Genomic DNA, 19054 nt, shown 5'->3' on the forward strand with positions numbered 1-19054 from the left:
GCAGGCTTTCGGAATTGACGAACGGCTCTGTCTGTTTATTTAGCAGTATAAAACTTCAGATCAGGGTTTTTTAACTTACTAGAGGACTGCATCAAGTAAAAATAAATCATAATCATTACAAAGAGTAAAGATAAAGCGTCTAACAAGGTCTACGTGCATTCATTCTAATGGCTTGTTTTCCCCCACGGCATATGGCGGATATGGCGTTTTGTGGGCGTTCCCAGTAATGCCGACCAAGTCTATGAACAGTTTCCAAAATTCAACAATCCAGAAACTTTTGCTTTTTCAGCTCTAAAGTAGCTCTACAGAAGATAGTCATTATCCAGCTCAATACAGATTTAGGGCCCTATCATATACCCGGCGCAATGCAACGCCAAGAGCGACGCAAGTGTTTTTTGCTAGTTTCAGCCAGATGCAGTTATCATTTTCGCCATGTTGTTTAAATCGCAAATGCACTGTTCGCCCATGATGAGCCTGAAAACGAGGTGTGTTCAGGCGCATTGTCGGGGAGTTGCTATTTTGAGGCAACTGAAAACGACTGGGCCATTGACTCACAAAAACCTGGTCTAAAGTCAATAGCGTAGTATTTTTTGTGTTATTTAAAGGACGCATTAGTAATATGCCCCTATGGGCGGGTGCACAAAAAGCGTTCAGTCTTTCCGCTCACAATTTCCGCCATGCAAGCGAATCCGCCATGTTGCAAGCACAACTAGATTTTAAAGGGAATGGGAGATGAGACTCTTATTGGTTTATAGTACGTTACAAAACACACCCATGACTCATTAAAAGACAAGGTACAACCCTTTTGAATTTCTGTCATTAAACTAGCAAACGTGGTTTCGAACACACCCTAAGTGCGCCATGCGCTTCAGACCATGTGCTCAGATCATTAAAATAGGGCGCTTACTATTAAATCAGTTCAATAACAGTGTCAGTCTTCCTTTATAACAATGTACCTGACTCTCTCCTCCCTGGTTCCACTGCACTTTATATGCCAGTAAGCTTCCACGAAGCTCCTCCTGTTCCAGTGCCGCCCAGGACAGAGTGAGCTGCTGCTCGCTGAGTTCAAAGGTAAAGTTCTTTGGAGCTGCTGATGGTGCTGTGTACCAAAGATATGAAAACAGTAAAAAAGGGAGGATGCAGAGGGTCAATTGCCACTGTACAGACAAAAGTACGAGTCAAACGCCTCTGCAAGACAGTAAATGATGTCACAGCCAGGCCCAGATGGAATTTGTTACCATTTTTTTCACTGATTTGGAGGAGAAAAACCTTTGGAATCTGTGTAACGGATAAGTGGAGAGGAGAGTAATAGACTTTTATTTATAGTGGAAAAAATTAAAAATAAAATGACGTGCCAGTAAACCAAATCCATTTAAAATAGTTTCAATGACTGCTTTGGCCAGTAGGTGGCAGAATACAGGACTCTGTATGTGGCAGCAGTGCATTGATATGGATTGGGGACACGCACAATGGTGCATTGTACCACTCAGCCTGGAATCTACTGGACTGCAGCCAGTGCTACCAGTTTACAAACATGCAAACAGGGTCAACTTCAGAAACCCCCTCTGCTCCTCAAACCCATCCATCAGCTCCTCCCCTTCCAGACCCCCTTTCCCCAGGCATCTGGCCAGAACCAGCTCTCTGGGCTGTTTGTTTACTTCCAACCCATCAAATACTTTGGTTGGAACAGCAAACGGTTTTATTTCCGATGGAATGTTAAAAACGTTAGTCACTAACGACTATCCTTCTCAGAACTTTGAACTACCACAGTTTGGAATTAAATGCGTCAGCTTCAATTATCCTTCCTTGATCCAAACATAGTAATTTAGTGATGTATGCAGCAACCATGCTGTAGAAAACTTTAAGCTTCGTTTGAGATGGATCTGAATTCTACAAACGCTACTTCCTTCCTTCCTTCCTTCCTCTCTTTTTTTGTACCTCACCGCTCTTCATAAAGACACAAAGTATGGAATGACCAGATCAAATTTCAAAAGAAAAAAGTTTTAAAAAATGTGATAGTCCACTTTATACGTTCTACAAACTAAGTAACTTTTCGATTACATGTCAACTACCAGTCATTCCTAGAGTAGTACTGTTTTCTTCAAGTGTTAGCTTATTTTACTAACACTATGCCTTATTTAATAGTCTAATAAGAGTTAGTTAACATGTAGTTGAAAAGTTACTTACTTCTTAGAATTACTTAGTTCACTTTAGACATTCTACTAACTATAAGTAGAATATCAAAATAAAGTGTAACCTTTTTTAATTGTCATGACACAATGGTCCATTAAATGGTCCTAAAAAATAGGCTTAATTTTCAAATGTTAACATGAGTTACAAACTTTCTAACTGTATTTCAGGGGAATCTGCCTTCAAATAGTTTACATATAGTCTGCATATTAAAGCTGGGATGGGCTATTTTAACATCAAGAAACTTACATCACCAAAACTCATTTTATAGAGACTGGACTGCACTCAACAAAAAAAAAGAACAATTTGTATACAAATAAACATTTTAATAATTAAAAAGAATTCAATAATTATTAGAAGGAATAATACAAAAATATTCCCTGATATTTGCAGGTTGGGAACCTTACCATTCTCAAACAGTAGAGCATGGAACAAGCTATGCCAAGGTCATGGGTTCGATTCCCAAGAATGCAAGAGCTGATAAAATGTTTACTTTGAATACAATGTAAGCTGCTTTGGATAAAAGTGTCTGGCCAAAATGCATGAATGCAAATGTCTGTACTTTCGTCAACAGCAATGCTTTTCAAGCTAAAAAGCCATTTATGTTAATTTGCCTAATAGAAAGAAATAGCATGCATGCGTAACATTATTATCTTATCTAATGTTTCTCTTACCTGCCTCTGGAGTGTGAAAGTCCACCCAGGGAGAGAAGGGGGAAGAGCCCACCTCATTATCACACCGGATTCTCACACTGTAATTTGAGTAACTGCTGAGCCCCTCAAACACATGCTGGAAGGGAGGAACTACAACATCCAGATCAGAAAGTTTGACCTTCTTTCCAGATCCCTTTGAAATCTAGAAATGGCAGATATTCATTTTTGTTAAAGTTAACCGATTTGAATCCTGAGAATTTAGATAGAAACAAAATTTGCTAACTCTTTATTTAAAGAGATTCCTAAACCTGTTTACATGCAAAATGTTTTCTCAAAAGAGCAGTGAGACTTGTTTGTTTTTACAGATGACTTGCTCTTCTCCAGATGTCTGTTTAAAAGTATTCCTTGTGAGCAGTGCAAAACATTCTTCCTAACATCTGCCATGTGTCACACAGGAGGAAGAAAACGATACGGGTTTGGAATGACAAGAGGGTGAATAAATGATTTTCGTTTTGGGGTGAAATATTCCTCTAACAACCAAGTACTAAGACTGTATGGCCATTTGAATAACATGAGGACATGAACAGAAAAAGGCATGCAATAATGTCAAACACTATATGGTAACGTACTCTACCTGTACAGTGCAGGTGGAAAGCTGTGAGTGCCCAGTGAAACCTGGGCTCCATGTTAAGGTTATATTAAGATCAGACACATGATGTACCTTCACATCCCGGGGGGAATCAGGACGGACTGCACATAATCATATTTAAAGAAAAACATTAGAACAACAACATATTTATCTACTCTCTGCAAGCAGCCTTTTGTGTGGTTGTATTTGCATGGATGCCGGTTTATGATGGATTACTATAAAAAAAAAAACACCCAACAACTAATTTTGAATGCAATTATGCTGAACTACAGCAATAAAAGTTGTGTAAGTGGGAAGTAAAAACACTGCGATATCTCTCACCTTTAATAAGCACTGTGCCAGTGCGTGACACGGAGATGCCTCGAGCATTCTTGGCCTCACAGTAAAACTTTATACTGTCATTCACACCTGGTTGAGCAAATGAGAAACAAATCGATGTGGTCAGCACATCGCAGGGTACTGAATATCATAAGATAAGTGCAAAAATGCATATTAAATGGGTGAAATATCATGAAGCATGTCAAGAACACTGTTTTTATGCCGATTAAATTAAATATATTGTAAAATACTAATATATATTTTACATATTTTAAATATACGAAACATGATTATATAAATTATCATCTTACATTTCATACAGTTGATTGGTGACGAACATGAAGCAGGGCAACAACTCACTGCATGTAGCCTATAGAATAGAGTTAGAATGCCCCTAAAATTCAAGATATCTGTTACAATCACATGCAGGCAAAGAGCTCACGGAGACGAAGGAGAACAGAAAACAGGAACTTTAATATAAAACTCAGGAACACACACGAACACGTCTAACATGAAACGAGAACCGACAAACACTGAGGGCAAACTGAGGGTTTAAATACACAGATCAAATGAGGATAACAAAGTGCAGGTGGTGGACAAGGCACAGGTGACTGACATGACTAATTAACCAAACTGGGGAAAACAGAGTAATAGAAACTTAATCAAAACACAAGACAGGGCATACATGTAACATATCGCCCCCCCCCCGAAAGGCGTGTCCTCACACCGTAGGAACAACTGAGGAGGGAAGGAGGGAAGGAGGGAGGGGGCTTTGGAGAAGGGCGTGGAAATAAACAGGCAAAACAAAGGATAAGTCCAAAGGAACAAAAACAGTCCAAAAGAAAGAACAAGTCAATGGGGTGTAGAAGGAGGGAGGAGCAAGTGGGGAGCCGGGAGCAGGAGAAGCCAGGTGGTGTGCCAGAAACCAGCCAGGACGAGGCCCCAGGGCGGAGTCGATGGTGGGAGGAGCCATGGAGGAGTCGACTGGGAGGTAGACGACACCGTGGGGATGACCAACGGAGAAGGAGCCTCAGATGGAGCAGACGAGCCGATAAGCCCCCGCAAAGCATATGGTCCTGGAGACCGAGGTTGCAACGCAGCGATGAGTACCGGGGAACCGGAGGGCAGCAGCTGAACCGGAGGGCCCGAGGACAAAGGCGAAGCTGAAGGGAAGGCGGAGCCAGATGAAGCTGCAGGAGAAGCAGGTCGACGACTGACCAAGGCGGAGTCGAAGAGACGAGGGACCCGGAGAAGCCGTATGAACGTTGGTTTCCGGTGGAGCCGAGGGAGGGAGGAGCCAAGGGGGCGCCGAAGAGTCGACGGGCCGAGGTGGACCAGGGGGCACAGAGGCTGGAGGCGGAGACAGAGTAACCTCAGTGCGGGACAGAGCTGGTGGCCTGAAGACACTCGGCGTGTCCACCCAGCATGTTGGCAAAGCAGAGGAGCGAAAGAACAGCAGTGAAGGGAGCATTGAGGAATGGATCGTCAGAGGAGGTGGGAGAGGGAGGCTGGGCGGGAATTCTTGAGACTCTGGAGAGACAGGGGGCGCTGGAAAAACCTCTCCAAAAAAGTATATTAGGTCCACCTCAAAAACATTCCTCAGCTCTTCCATGTAGCTGCCAGTGACTTCCTGCAACTCATCCACTGCAGCGGTGTTGTGGGAGGGGCTTTCCTCCCAGCTCTCGAACTCCACAATAACTCCCTCCGCGATGTACGGCGTTGCCGGCTCACGCACCTGGTCAGATCTTGTTGGTGGTCCGGGCTCCGTGGCGATGACACACTCTGTCCTTGTCCTCGGTACGGGCTCGTCATTCGCGGGTGGCCGGGCCCCACAGTCTGCGGGGGGCTCGTGCAACTTCTCCGTTGCGTCACTCGCTGGTGGTGGAGTGGGACTGGTAACGCTGTCCTCCTCAGCGGGGCCGATGGTAAAAGGCTCTGACTCTAAAAATGACTCTGTGACTTACTCATTTAGACATTTACTGCCACCTACTGGGAGTTTTCGTTTCTTTTTAGAGTACCATTTCATTATTATAATTTTTTTTCTTCTTCATATTTTCAACATATAATAAAAAAAAACATCAAAGGTATAGTTCACCCAAAATTGAAAAGTGAAATAATTTACTCACCCTCATGGCAGTTGAAGTCTAAAAGTTTATGCGTAATAAATAGTGCTGTCAGTTAAACGCGTTATTAACGGCGTTAACGCAAACCTATTTTAACGGCGTCAATTTTTTTATCGCGAGATTAACGTTCTTTTTGGTCTAACAAACTTTGTAGTTTTTTCACATGCTGTTGCAACAACTAGTAACGTTAGAAAAACTACAACACCACTCCGGATGTAGCTAGACCGGAAACAAAACATCAGGCACGCTGCGGCTGCCCACACTTGTTTGGGCCATTAAAAGAGTAGACGTGGATGGCAAGCGTGAGACGCCGAAATGAGAAACGTATTAAGCCATGGTTTAACTCAGGGGTCTTCAACTAAAAGTGCTTGTCTTGAGCGCTGCTTTCTGCTCTGATGGTGCGTAGCCTACACACCAGACGCGAATGAAGCGTTTTGCGCGAGTGATTTAAGTCAATGCAAAGACGCAAATAGACATTCTGCGGCGCGAATTAAGCGGTGTGCATGTCGCGTCATTCGCGTCCGGTGTGAGCGCACCATCAGTCTCTTCTTCACTGCATGCTTGACCGCGCGTCTGGGTCTGAACGTAGTAACAGTGAGCATTGCAACGTTAACTGTTTCATTACGTCAAAAGGCTTCGCGGTCCAGATGGACGTATCTCGCGGTCCGGATTCGGACCGGAGTTCACTAGTTGGCGACCCCTGGTTTAACTGCACTATAGGCGGAGTCCTAGTTTACCTTGCATGTGCACTTTGTAATTTTATTTTGTATCACCCTGTTTTGATCCCTTAGAAAGGGCTGTTGAAGGGGCTGTTTGTGCAACAAAGTATTTGTTTCACCCTTTTATTGATGGGCAGTGTTACATTGTGTGAGATTATTTGCTCCAAGTGAGAATGTTGGTGTGAAATCGAACACTAAAGTATGCCAATGTTGTTTTCAATAAAACAAACATTTGAACAAAGCAAGCCGATCCACTTTTCTATGTTGATAAGAGCATTAAAATAAGAAAAAATAATGGGACAAAAAGAAATCAAGGGACATTTAGAATAAATAAAAATGTGCGATTAATTGTGATTAATTGTGAGTTAACTATGACATTAATGCGATTAATCGCGATTAAATATTTTAATCGTTTGACAGCACTAGTAATAAATAATCAAATATTATATTTCTTTCTAAAGCTACATGTTGCAATGTCTATTTGAGGCTTTTCTCGTTTAACACAATAATGATTTTATCTTTTGGGGTTAATTTCTCAGCCAAATTTGATGTGCGATTAATTAGATACAACATTTTGGTAGCGCTTTATTTTACAGTCCTAATTCCCCCATGTATATACTATGTACTTACACCGATCAGGCATTTGACCACCGACAGGTGAAGTGAATAACACTGATTATCTCTTCATCACAGCACATGTTAGTGGGTGGGATATATTAGGCAGCAAGTGAACATTTGTCCTCAAAGTTGATGTGTTAGAAGCAGGAAAAATGGGCAAGTGTAAGGATTTGAGCGAGTTTGACAAGAGCCAAATTGTGATGGCTAGACGACTGGGTCAGAGCATCTCCAAAACTGAAGCTCTTGTGGGGTGTTCCCGGTCTGCAGTGGTCAGTATCTATAAAAAGTGGTCCAAGGAAGAAACAGAGGTGAACCGGGGACAGGGTCATGGGCATCCATCCAATCATGTTTTCTTTTACATCACATGGATGGCCGGGTGCGTGTGCGTTGCTTACCCGGGGAACACATGGCACCAGGATGCACTATGGGAAGAAGGCCAGCCGGCGGAGGCAGTGTGATGCTTTGGGCAATGTTCTGCTGGGAAACCTTGGATCCTGCCATCCATGTGGATGTCACTGTCCATGTGGACACGTACCACCAACCTAAGCATTGTTGCAGACCATGTACACCCTTTCATGGAAACGGTATTCCCTGGTGGCTGTGGCCTCTTTCATCAGGATAATGTGCTCTGCCACAAAGCAAAAATGTTTCAGGAATGGTTTGAGGAGCACAACAACGAGTTTGAGGTGTTGACTTGGCCTCCAAATTCCCCAGATCTCAATCCAATCGAGCATCTGTGGATGTGCTGAACAAACAAGTCCAATCCATGGAGGCCCCACCTCGCAACTACAGGACTTAAAGGATCTGCTGCTGACATCTTGGTGCCAGATACCCTAGCGCACCTTCAGAGGTCTAGTGGAGTCCATGCCTCGACGGGTCAGGGCTGTTTTGACACAATATTAGGTCATAATGTTATGCCTGATTGGTGTATTATAGTAATTGCAATAACTGGGTAATAACTAGGTACTACTAACCCTGAACCTACCCTTAAAACTAACCTTAACCCACATAGTTACCTTATATTAACCAGTACTTTCTTAGGTATGTACACGTACTGTAAAATAAAGTGCAAACTAAATTAACCGCTTGACAGCCTATTCATCATTTCATTATTTTCATGAGTGATTTTTGAAAAGAGAGAATAGACAAAAACCTGATGACTCAACTTGCCTCATGAACAAGGACACGACAGCTGTGACATTGTTTTAAATGATGACAGAGCTATCTGTCCTCTATAAACCAACAAAGGCCCAGTTTTCAACTCCAAGTGAGTCACAAACTAATTTTTGCTAAAGGTGCAAGTGGCTGATAATAGGAACACATGACACATAGTCTTACGCAGACTTAATGACTCAATGATTTCTAAGCATATGCTGTTAAAATGGAAAGTTTACTTTACTGGGCTTTACCACACTAACAGCATTGATTATTATAATGCATTCCCTCACAGAACAAGAGATCCAGTTACAAAATGTAAAGGCAGGAAACTGGCCTTGACATTATCCACTAACAGGAGGCTTTTTCTCCACAAGGACATGATGAGAAATATAAACATCTCAGATACCTCTTACACAGCCAAATATTTTCGTTAAAAAGTTATTTTGTTGGTTCTGTCAAACGGCTGTAAGGCTGTAAAACTGTAAAAAACGGATCACTTTGATAGTTCAATAAATGAGACATACCAAAAATATTCACAAAGTCACCTATTGTAATATTACACTATTTACATGTAAGCACAAACTTGCCCTACTGGAAACGTCAAACAGTTCACCTATAATCAAAAGTCACCCAAACCACTGAAAGCAACCAGTTACTCAGTTTTACATTTTATCTGCATATTTAGATACAAAACGTTTAAGATAAGTAAATGAAAGCGAGGGAACAAATTATTATCTAGTTTTATAAATATATTATATATTTGTCTCTGTATGTTATAAACATATTTTTTTATAGATATATGCATATACACATTTTTTCCTCCAGCATGTCACGTGTGGGCTCTGATGCATTACGTTAAAAGCTTATAGTTTAATTTGCTTAACTTGATTAGTTGAACTGAACCGTTGAACTTGAATGGGGGAAGATTGCAATGCTCACCATGGTGACTGTTGGAAAGGAAGTAACACTTTTTCACTTTAAAGTGCCAATCACTTGATTAGCATATGGGATCAGCTTGTTTCTGTGACATGTATGTGTATTGGCAGGACTAAAAATACCTAAACCTAAATATTTTAGCCTGATTTGAGCAAACGATTTGAACATACAGTATGCTGACATTTATTATTTGGATCTTGCTTTATAAATCAACGGAAATGGTGAACAGTTTAGAAAATTTTAGGAGTTGCATGACTAGAAAGACTGGCTGGTGGGTGTTGTTGAGTGAATTGCCTATCCCAGCATGTGCACACAACAGGAAGTAAGTGTCCTCAATGCACACTTAAACGGACAAAATACTTCAAAAGCGGTATTAGAATTGCATCATAAATGCAAAATCCAAATGATAAATGTCAACGTACTATGTTCAAATCATTTGCCCAAATGAGGCTAAGCATATCCCATCATTCATTCAGGAATGAATGACAAGAAAAGTAAAACGTTTACTTAAATTGTGGGAATATTGAACACACATTTAGAGGTTAATTTTAGGGTGATTTCTCACTGGAAGTTTAGTTCGAAATGTGGCACGGTTCACATGAAAAATTGGTAATGTGAAAGCTGTCATGCGGACCCTGGAGGGCACCGGGGTTCCAAACCTGAGACTAACTTGTAGGAGGTGGTCTGAGATCTGTTGCAATGGGACAGTGGGTTGATTCGTGTGAATGTGAAAGCAACTGGCATTTGGGTGCACACTCAGGATGTAAAGGAAGTATCAAGCTGATGATAACGTCACTAATTCAACAAAGCGCATGTAGGTGATGATTTACTTTGGATACGAGTGAGCATGTGATCAAAACGGCAAATAAATGGCTTGCAATCCACCTCAAAAGAGTCTTGTTTGCAAGACATCATGCGATGATGCACATACAGCAAACCCAAGTGTTGTTCACATATAATAGGACCAAATGAATACAAAACACAATATATTGACCCACAATCTGTTTTCTATCACGTTTGTGATGACGTAAGATGAGCGCAAATGCACCAGGGTTTGAAAGAATCTAATGAGTGTGAAACCAGACCAACGCTGCGGGGGGCATCAGGAACAATCACTCTCGGACCACACCAAACGTGCCCAGTGTGAAAGTAATCAACTTGCATTTTTATAACATTATGTTGTAAGCGTGTGCCATCGGTTAATCAAAAGTTCTACGCACACTTGCGGTCTTCACGCCCACTTGAACACTTGGGCCAAATACCGTAAATATGTCAAGTGGTTAAAAGGCCACAAGAGTGGGTATTGGGACAGGCCCTTGGTGTCTCTCACCTTTAACAAAGAGAACTGAGGGGGAGGGCATGAAATCACCCTTCTGTTCAGCTCCCAGCCACCACACCACCACCACAGGTTCAGGAGGACCTGATGCAGCACACGTCAGGTTGAAGGGCTCCCCTGCAAATGCAGCAACATCCTCGGGTTCCACCACAAAATGAGGCACACCTAAAAATATGAGCAGTAAGAGGCAAAAAGTGTAGTCTTTGCATTAAAGGAACATGATATGACCTGAGAAATACATTACTTGAAGGATTCAGAAGAAATAAATGACACACCTTCGACTGTAATCCAAGCAGGCTCAGAGGAAATTATCGTGCCGTGATATTCAACTTCACACCAGTACTTCCCGGCATCTTGTTGCTGCAGGGATTTAACACTACGGACAAATAAACACTCAGATTAGACACTCTTCAAATGGTTAAATCAACCAAAAATTATCATGTTGACAGGGGTAATGCATTACAAGTAATGCGAGTTAAAGGGTAACTTCAGTGATTTAGCATTAGGCTTTGTATCATTAGAAACCTGGTAGTATATTCAAATTATGGTATTTTCCCCCCTCATATCCCCCTGAGACGATAGAATTATGCATTTTATTTCTGAAAAAAATCCTCCGATGATGCAAATATCGTCATTTTGCTAAAGACTACAGCCACTAGATGGAGCTGTTCCACATGTTTTCAACCCCCCCATAGGGGAGAGATCTCACGCACAGAATGTAAGACACAGACGGCCGCACGGACAATCGTAACGGAGCGCGGTGCAGAGTAAAGTGAGTGTTTCAACTTTTCAATGAATTCCTGTGATAGTCTAGCTTCCATATGCGATCTGATAACGTGTCACACTGGCGCTTAACGTTACCTCAGATCTGCTCAGCTCTTACTTCCCTCTCGTGCTCCTGCTGCGTCTGTGCCGTGACTTTCGTTCGGCTCACTCACACTTTATTGAAAAGACGTAACTAAGCAGAGTTACTTTTTTTAGGGACTAACGCAATATTTAATACTTTTTTTGAAAGTACAAAAACTTGTCACACACTCGAACTGTCAATTACACACAGTTATGTCAAAATGGCTGCCATGATGAGTATTCATGAAAACACAGTCAGTTATGCTTTAAGTGAACGATATCAGTTGGGGAAAGAAACCGAATGCGTGTCAATAAGATCTGTGCATTAGGTCTTAAAGTGACAGCCTCCTAATACAGTAAACCTGCCGTTGTCTGTCAAACAACAAAAGAAAAAGAGAAAATCACTCAGTGCTCTTGGCTGAAAAACCTTTGTAGCTTTATTATGTATCGTGTATATTTAATTCATGTGAAGACTACCGTTTTTAGCTCTTATTTTTAATAACAAAGAGGAACAAAAATAATCGTCCAGCCCTAGTTCGGGTGTCTTTGTGGAAAAGCCTGGATGTTTTAGGTTGATATAACTATATATTACCAAGTCAAGCAAAGAGTTTTTGGTATTTAAATATTGGCATTGCATTTTTTGTTTGTTTACATGGATGTTACATTTACATTTACATTTATGCATTTGGCAGACGCTTTTATCCAAAGTGACTAACATTGCACTCAAGGTACACATTTTAAAATGTTAAAAATGATACAATTTTAAAATGATATTGTCAGATTTGTGACATTAATTTTTGCTAAAACACAGCTGGTCACTTTCAGAAGTTGTAGCAATGCTTTCTTTTCCCAGAAAGAATGTGAGACACATAAATGGTAACATTCTCAGTTTTTAAATAATTGATTTTACACACAAAGCAATATCGTATCGCATATTGAATATTGCATTATTTAACAAGGTATTTGCATTTTTCTTCAATATCGCACACACTATCGTCTTTTTAGAGCTGTTGTACAGCTGAAATTGTATTCCTTTCATAATTGAAAAACATTGCAACATTATTACTATATTTTCCTGTATTACCATGGCGCTGCTTTGAAACAATCTGTTTTTGTATAAAGTGCTAGATAAACAAATGTAATTTGACTTGGCATGACACATAAGACTAAGAAAAGAGCAAATCCCACAACTCTGTCTAAAAATGACCATGAAATAATGCCACAGTCTCAAAGTTTTACAACTATATGAGAGCCAGTCAGTCTGAGAGTGCTGAGATTTATGCAGACAAAGGTCAGTTGCGCAACAAACGGCATGAATTGCATTCATATCAAAGAAAAGCATGACGTATACATTTGTTTACAACTATGACACCCACCAAGTGAAACAAGACATTTATAGATTATGGCATTCAGCAAGGAAACGTGACGCCTATAATTCACTAAGCCAGTTTCTCTCTCTACCATTTGTTATCCTCTTTAGCCTAATCTTACAGATTTCCACCCAAACTGTGTTTAGTCTAAGACTGGCCTAAAACAGCATCTAGGCAACACGGACTGCGTCACGACACGTGCAAGAGATTATCAGGATTGACAGCGTTCAATAAAGCAAGCTCATGTTACTAATGTCTGCATTACTGCATTACTCATCGTCTTCTACCACATTCCAATGGGAAGGAGCTGAATTTACCTGACTGCTCAACAGAAACCAGTAAATGATCTCCAAAGGTTGCTACACAATGTTTGAGAGCTTTAGTGTTATATATTTTGATCTGTATATCTATTGTGGTCTTTATGTGAAATGGCATTTTAAAAGCTGACTGAGCTAGACCTTTTAAAAGTTTTCTGTTCGGACATGTTCTAAAATGTAATTTAATCCTTTGATGGCAAAGCTGAATTTTCTGCATCATTACTTCAGTCTTCAGTGTCACATGATCTTTCAGAAATCGTTCTAATATGCTGATTTTTTCTGCTCACTAAACATTTCTTATTATCATCAATAATTAACAATAATAATAACAGTTGTGAAAACAGTGAAACCCTCCTTAATAATTTTTTCAGCTTTCTTCTGTGAATAGAACGTTCACAATAAGCATTTATTTGAAATAGAAAACTTTTGTAACATTGTAAGTTTCTTTACAAAATCTTACTGCCCTCAAACTTCTGAATGTAGTGTATCCTAAATATCGAAAAACAAGAGCCTGACATGCTGTTCGCTCACAAAACATAGTAGGCTATTCACATCCAATTTCATATTGTGCACAAGAATTAACTTACACACGTTTGAAAATAAGCTTGTATAAAGGTCAGAGACTGGCTACAGTATCAAAAATGTTAGACTTGATAATTTTTTGTTTTTAAAAAGTCCTTGATAAAGTGCATTAATCTTTCTTGGTGTCTTTTACAGACAGTGATGAATGTGATCATATGACTTTGGAGTTACAGTGGTATCCAACAAAAAAGCGCAAACTATTTTTCTGGTGTTCTAGCTCTGCACCCACACAGTGATAAAAATAAAAAATGATACTGATAGAGACACTGAGCAACAACCTCAAGGCCATGACAACAGGACAAACTCCTTTTTTAGACAAAACGTGTTTTTGCTTACTTGTCATAGCCAAAATAGTCTACCCACAAGTCTCTTATTATATTCTGGTGTCTATATGGCTCCAGCCCCTCCTTCAAAAGGTAGGGCAGGCAATTTTTTATATTCACTTTTTGTTACACTGCTTCAAACTCTCTTCACATCCTGATAGCAATCAATAATAAACGTGGTCTAAATATTAATTCATATCTTCTGTGGAAATTTTGTATGTCCAAAAAGAATGTTTGTCCAATCATTGCATTCGTAGGATGTCCTACCTGCCCTGCCTGTCAACATTTGTATTTCCATACCTCTGCGCACCTGCTCATGCAGAGATCACACGTCACCAACATGTTTCGTAAGGCTATGTAGGGTTATAGACAGTCAGTCACCAAGCGCCACAAACAGCAGCCGCCTTTTAGGGTGCTTTCACAGTAGCACTTTTGGTTCACACCCGGGTTCGTTTGGATGATGTGAATGCTGTCTTCCGAACTCGGATGCGCACCCGCGAACCGTACTCCGAGTCCACTTGAAAAGTTGGTCTGGGGTTTGGTTCATGTGAACTCGCTGCTGATGTGAATGCAATCGTACAAAAACGCGGAAGTGAACCGCTATTAATGACGTATGATTTGATAAAAATTTGTGTTTGTGTGAGTTTCACTCATTTTCCTGGCGAACGTGACTGCTCGCAGAGAGCTGTAAATCTCATTTCTGCTCGCCTTCAGCGTTCTTTAGAGCATTTGCAGTACATTCGCGGCAGATAGACGCAAGTGCCATTATGTACTGAAACTTTGGTAACAACCAACGGTTCAAAAACAAAAATATAAAAGTGAGGTGAGCAACACTGCATTTTGCCACCTTCTCGTTCACAGTTATTACCAAGCAACAGGGTAAACAGCTGCCGCTTTAATAATGCAAACGCACACTGGTACAGACCCAAATACAACCCCAAATCAGAAAAAGTTGGGACAGTATGGAAAATGCAAAAAAAAGAAGTGATTTCTAAATTTACTTTGATTTGTATTTCATTGCAGACAACATGATTATGAACACAAAATATTTCATGTTTTGTCTGGTCAACTTCATGTCATTTGTAAATATACATCCTTTCCTGTCATTCAGACCTGCAACACATTTAAAAAAAAGTTGGGACAGGAGCAATTTAGGGCTTGTAATGAGGTAAAATGGTTAAATAATGATGTGATTTGAAACAGGTGATGTCAACAGGTGATTGTAATTATGATTTGGTACAAAAGCAGCATCCAAGAAAGGTCTAATCCTTTAGGAGCAAAGATGGGCCGAGGATCGCCAGTTTGCCAACAAATACGTGAGAAAATTATTGAAATGTTTAAAAACAATGTTCCTCAAAGAAAGATAGGAAGAGATTTGGATATTTCACATTCAACAGTGCATAACATAATTAAAAGATTCAAGGAATCTGGAGGAATGTAAAGTGCGTAAAGGACAAGGGCGCAAGCCTAAGCTGAACAACCGTGATCTCCGATCCCTCAGGTGGCACTGCATCAAGAATCGTCATTCATCTAGAAGCGATATCACCACATGGGCTCAGGACTACTTTGGTAAACCTTTGTCAAGTACCACAATACGTAGTTACATCCACAAATGCCAGTTAAAACTGTACTGTGCCAAAAGGAAGCCCTATGTTAACAGTGTCCAGAAGCGCTGTCGACTTCTCTGGGCTCGGAGGCATCTGGGATGGACCATCACACAGTGGAAACGTGTACTGTGGTCTAATGAATCAGTATTTGAGATATTTTTTGGGAGGAATGGACGCCGTGTGCTCCGGACCAAAGAAGAAAAGGATCATCCAGACTGTTACCAGCAACAAGTCCAAAAGCCAGGGTCTGTCATGGTATGGGGTTGTGTCAGTGCCCTTGGCAAAGGAAACTTGCACTTCTGTGAAGGCACCATTAATGCTGAAAAGTACATAGAGATTTTGGAGCATAATATGCTGCCTTCAAGAAGACATCTTTTCCAGGGACGTCCATGCATATTTCAACAAGACAATGCAAAACCACATTCTGCACACATTACAAAGTCCTGGCTGCGGAGGAAGAGGGTACGGGTACTTGACTGGCCTGCCTGCAGTCCCGACCGGTCTCCAATAGAGAATGTGTGGCGCATTTTGAAGCGCAAAATGCGACAACGAAGACCCCGTACTGTTGCCCACCTTAAGACTTGTTTGCAGGAAGAATGGGACAAAATTACACCTGAAACACTTCATCACTTGGTGTCTTCAGTCCCTAAACATCTTTTAAGTGTTGTGAAAAGGAATGGCAACATTACAAAGTGGTTAATGCTTTACTGTCCCAACTTTTTTTGAAATGTGTTGCAGGTCTGAATGACAGGAAAGGATGCATATTTACAAATGACATGAAGTTGACCAGACAAAACATGAAATATTTTTTGTTCATATTGTCTGCAATGAAATACAAGTCAAAGTAAATTTAGAAATCACTTCTTTTTATTTTTTTTTGCGTTTTCCATACTGTCCCAATTTTTTTTGATTTGGGGTAGTAATTTAATATGAACACAGTCCAGCGGGGGCAGGGGGAGGGGGAGCAATCGAACCAAGTGTGAAAGCACCTTTAAGACCTGTACACACCGGGACGAATATCGCGCGCGCTTATTGCCAGCGTTTTTCGTGACGTTTTTCGGCGCGTCTTGAGTGTTCACACCCAAGCGATTTTCACTGGTGATGCGCTGAGTGAACGTGCACGTTCAGTAGATGCGCTCCCGGTACACAAGGTGGTGCTGCGGCACTTACGCTTCTGACACTCGCGTGTCACACAGAAGAAGAAGAGAGACAATATTTACGTGCTTGCCAAAACCACAGATATATTATGTCTATGGCCAAAACCATTCACACACTTTTTGCTAACTGGCAGGCAGCATTATCAGCTCATTTTCTTCTTTGTCTACTTACTACTTCTTCGTCGTACCAATGCGTGCTCGGGAAGAGCGTTTTGTGCTTGAGCGCCACCAAGTCGTGTTTTAATGTCACTTCAGCAGCTCCAGGCACGTGAACAAAAGCGGCGATCTCATTGGTCGGCCAGTTAACGCGCCGCGTCAATATAAAAAAACGAACCCTAGGCGTTTTTTTTTTTAAATGACGCTTTTACGCCTGGCGTTGTACGCGTCGGTGTGCACACTTACATTGGCGCCCTTTGTTTAGTCACAAGGCGTTAAACGTCGGCGATAAACGCGCGCGAAAATCGTCCTGGTGTGAACAGGCCTTTACAGTTCATCCTGAACCATAACAACAAGCTTATGCTCTGCTCACACCATGACGTAACCGTTATTAAGAGATGGCAAACAATGATGTTCTACTACTCTGAGCTGCAAGACATTCACTATATCAAGGTCTAATCCTTTAGGAGCAAAGATGGGCCGAGGATCGCCAGTTTGCCAACAAATACGTGAGAAAATTATTGAAATGTTTAAAAACAATGTTCCTCAAAGAAAGATAGGAAGAGATTTGGATATTTCACATTCAACAGTGCATAACATAATTAAAAGATTCAAGGAATCTGGAGGAATGTAAAGTGCGTAAAGGACAAGGGCGCAAGCCTAAGCTGAACAACCGTGATCTCCGATCCCTCAGGTGGCACTGCATCAAGAATCGTCATTCATCTAGAAGCGATATCACCACATGGGCTCAGGACTACTTTGGTAAACCTTTGTCAAGTACCACAATACGTAGTTACATCCACAAATGCCAGTTAAAACTGTACTGTGCCAAAAGGAAGCCCTATGTTAACAGTGTCCAGAAGCGCTGTCGACTTCTCTGGGCTCGGAGGCATCTGGGATGGACCATCACACAGTGGAAACGTGTACTGTGGTCTAATGAATCAGTATTTGAGACATTCACTATTCGCGTTTCCATTACCCTTCAAATTGCGAATTGAAAATACGCCCAATGGAAACGGGTCAATTTCGCAAAAACTCCCATATATCGCAAAAAAGTTTTTACGCTTGCATGAGGTGGTTTTTCAGGCATTTCGAAAAAGGAAATTTTCGCAAAACTGCAATGGAAACAGTTTTTTCACATGTACAGGTCATCTGGTCCGGTCATGCATATCTCTTACATAGGGCCTACATATAATTTTTTTCCACTCAAGTATGTCTAATAACGAGATCTTATGTCGTTATATTTACTCCTAATAAGGAAAGTGGCGTAACTTTATAATGACGGACCCCGGTGCAACCACAAATATCATAACTATCTATAGGTCTACTGTAATTAAGACATATATTCAAGAAATGAATTAAAACAGAAATATAGTTTCAGCCTTGCTCAAAGACGGAGGAAACAGGCCAGTTACGCACGTCAATCATTCCCGACGATCTTGGTTTGCTTCTTATTTATTAAATATACAGCCAAATAGTTGATTAAACATTGATCAAAATTAAAAAAACAATTATACAAAACGAAATTAATTTTAAAGAAAGAACTTTCTAGAAAACACAATTCACAAAATGTCTCCAGACATCTGATTATGTGCCTTACTCATGCTGCTCACTTTTCATAATCAACATATGAAATTAAAAGTTTATAATATTTAGACATAGCCTAACTATATGAAACTAAATAGGCTACGTTTTCTTTAACCCTCTGTCCAACGAAGTCGTCGGTGCCTTTTGATGGATTTTTTCCTTATTCCATTTCCAGCGGAAACTCACAAAATCATTTTTAGCCATACAGATAGGCTAAGTGCAAGACATAATTATAAACATGTCTACTTTTATTTGTGTACACTCACAAGCAAAGGCCGTGGACTCAGGGAACAGATTATTTTGCACTCCACTCCAAACGCTATCTTCATTTCAAAAATATATTTTGTTTATTAAACGCAAAGTTTTTCATTACAAAAGCATTTCTAAATTCAGTTTATATTTCCAACAA

General features: G+C 40.7%; 1 protein-coding gene across 2 annotated transcripts in view; it reads right to left on the reverse strand.

The window, feature by feature from the left end:
* The window catches only part of tyro3 (TYRO3 protein tyrosine kinase), a 46359-nt gene that overhangs the window by 16667 nt on the left and 10638 nt on the right, over positions 1–19054 (reverse strand). For both annotated transcript variants that reach the window (XM_079833726.1, XM_079833727.1), the window contains 6 exons: positions 10976–11076; positions 10695–10865; positions 3814–3900; positions 3478–3593; positions 2865–3045; positions 957–1099 (listed from right to left, as the gene is read on the reverse strand). In XM_079833726.1, coding sequence (XP_079689852.1) covers positions 957–1099; positions 2865–3045; positions 3478–3593; positions 3814–3900; positions 10695–10865; positions 10976–11076 — 799 coding nt within the window. The remainder of the gene's footprint in view (positions 1–956; positions 1100–2864; positions 3046–3477; positions 3594–3813; positions 3901–10694; positions 10866–10975; positions 11077–19054) is intronic.

The sequence above is a fragment of the Gobio gobio genome, assembly GCF_949357685.1.
Source record: "Gobio gobio genome assembly, chromosome: 13".
Taxonomy (NCBI): domain Eukaryota; kingdom Metazoa; phylum Chordata; class Actinopteri; order Cypriniformes; family Gobionidae; genus Gobio; species Gobio gobio.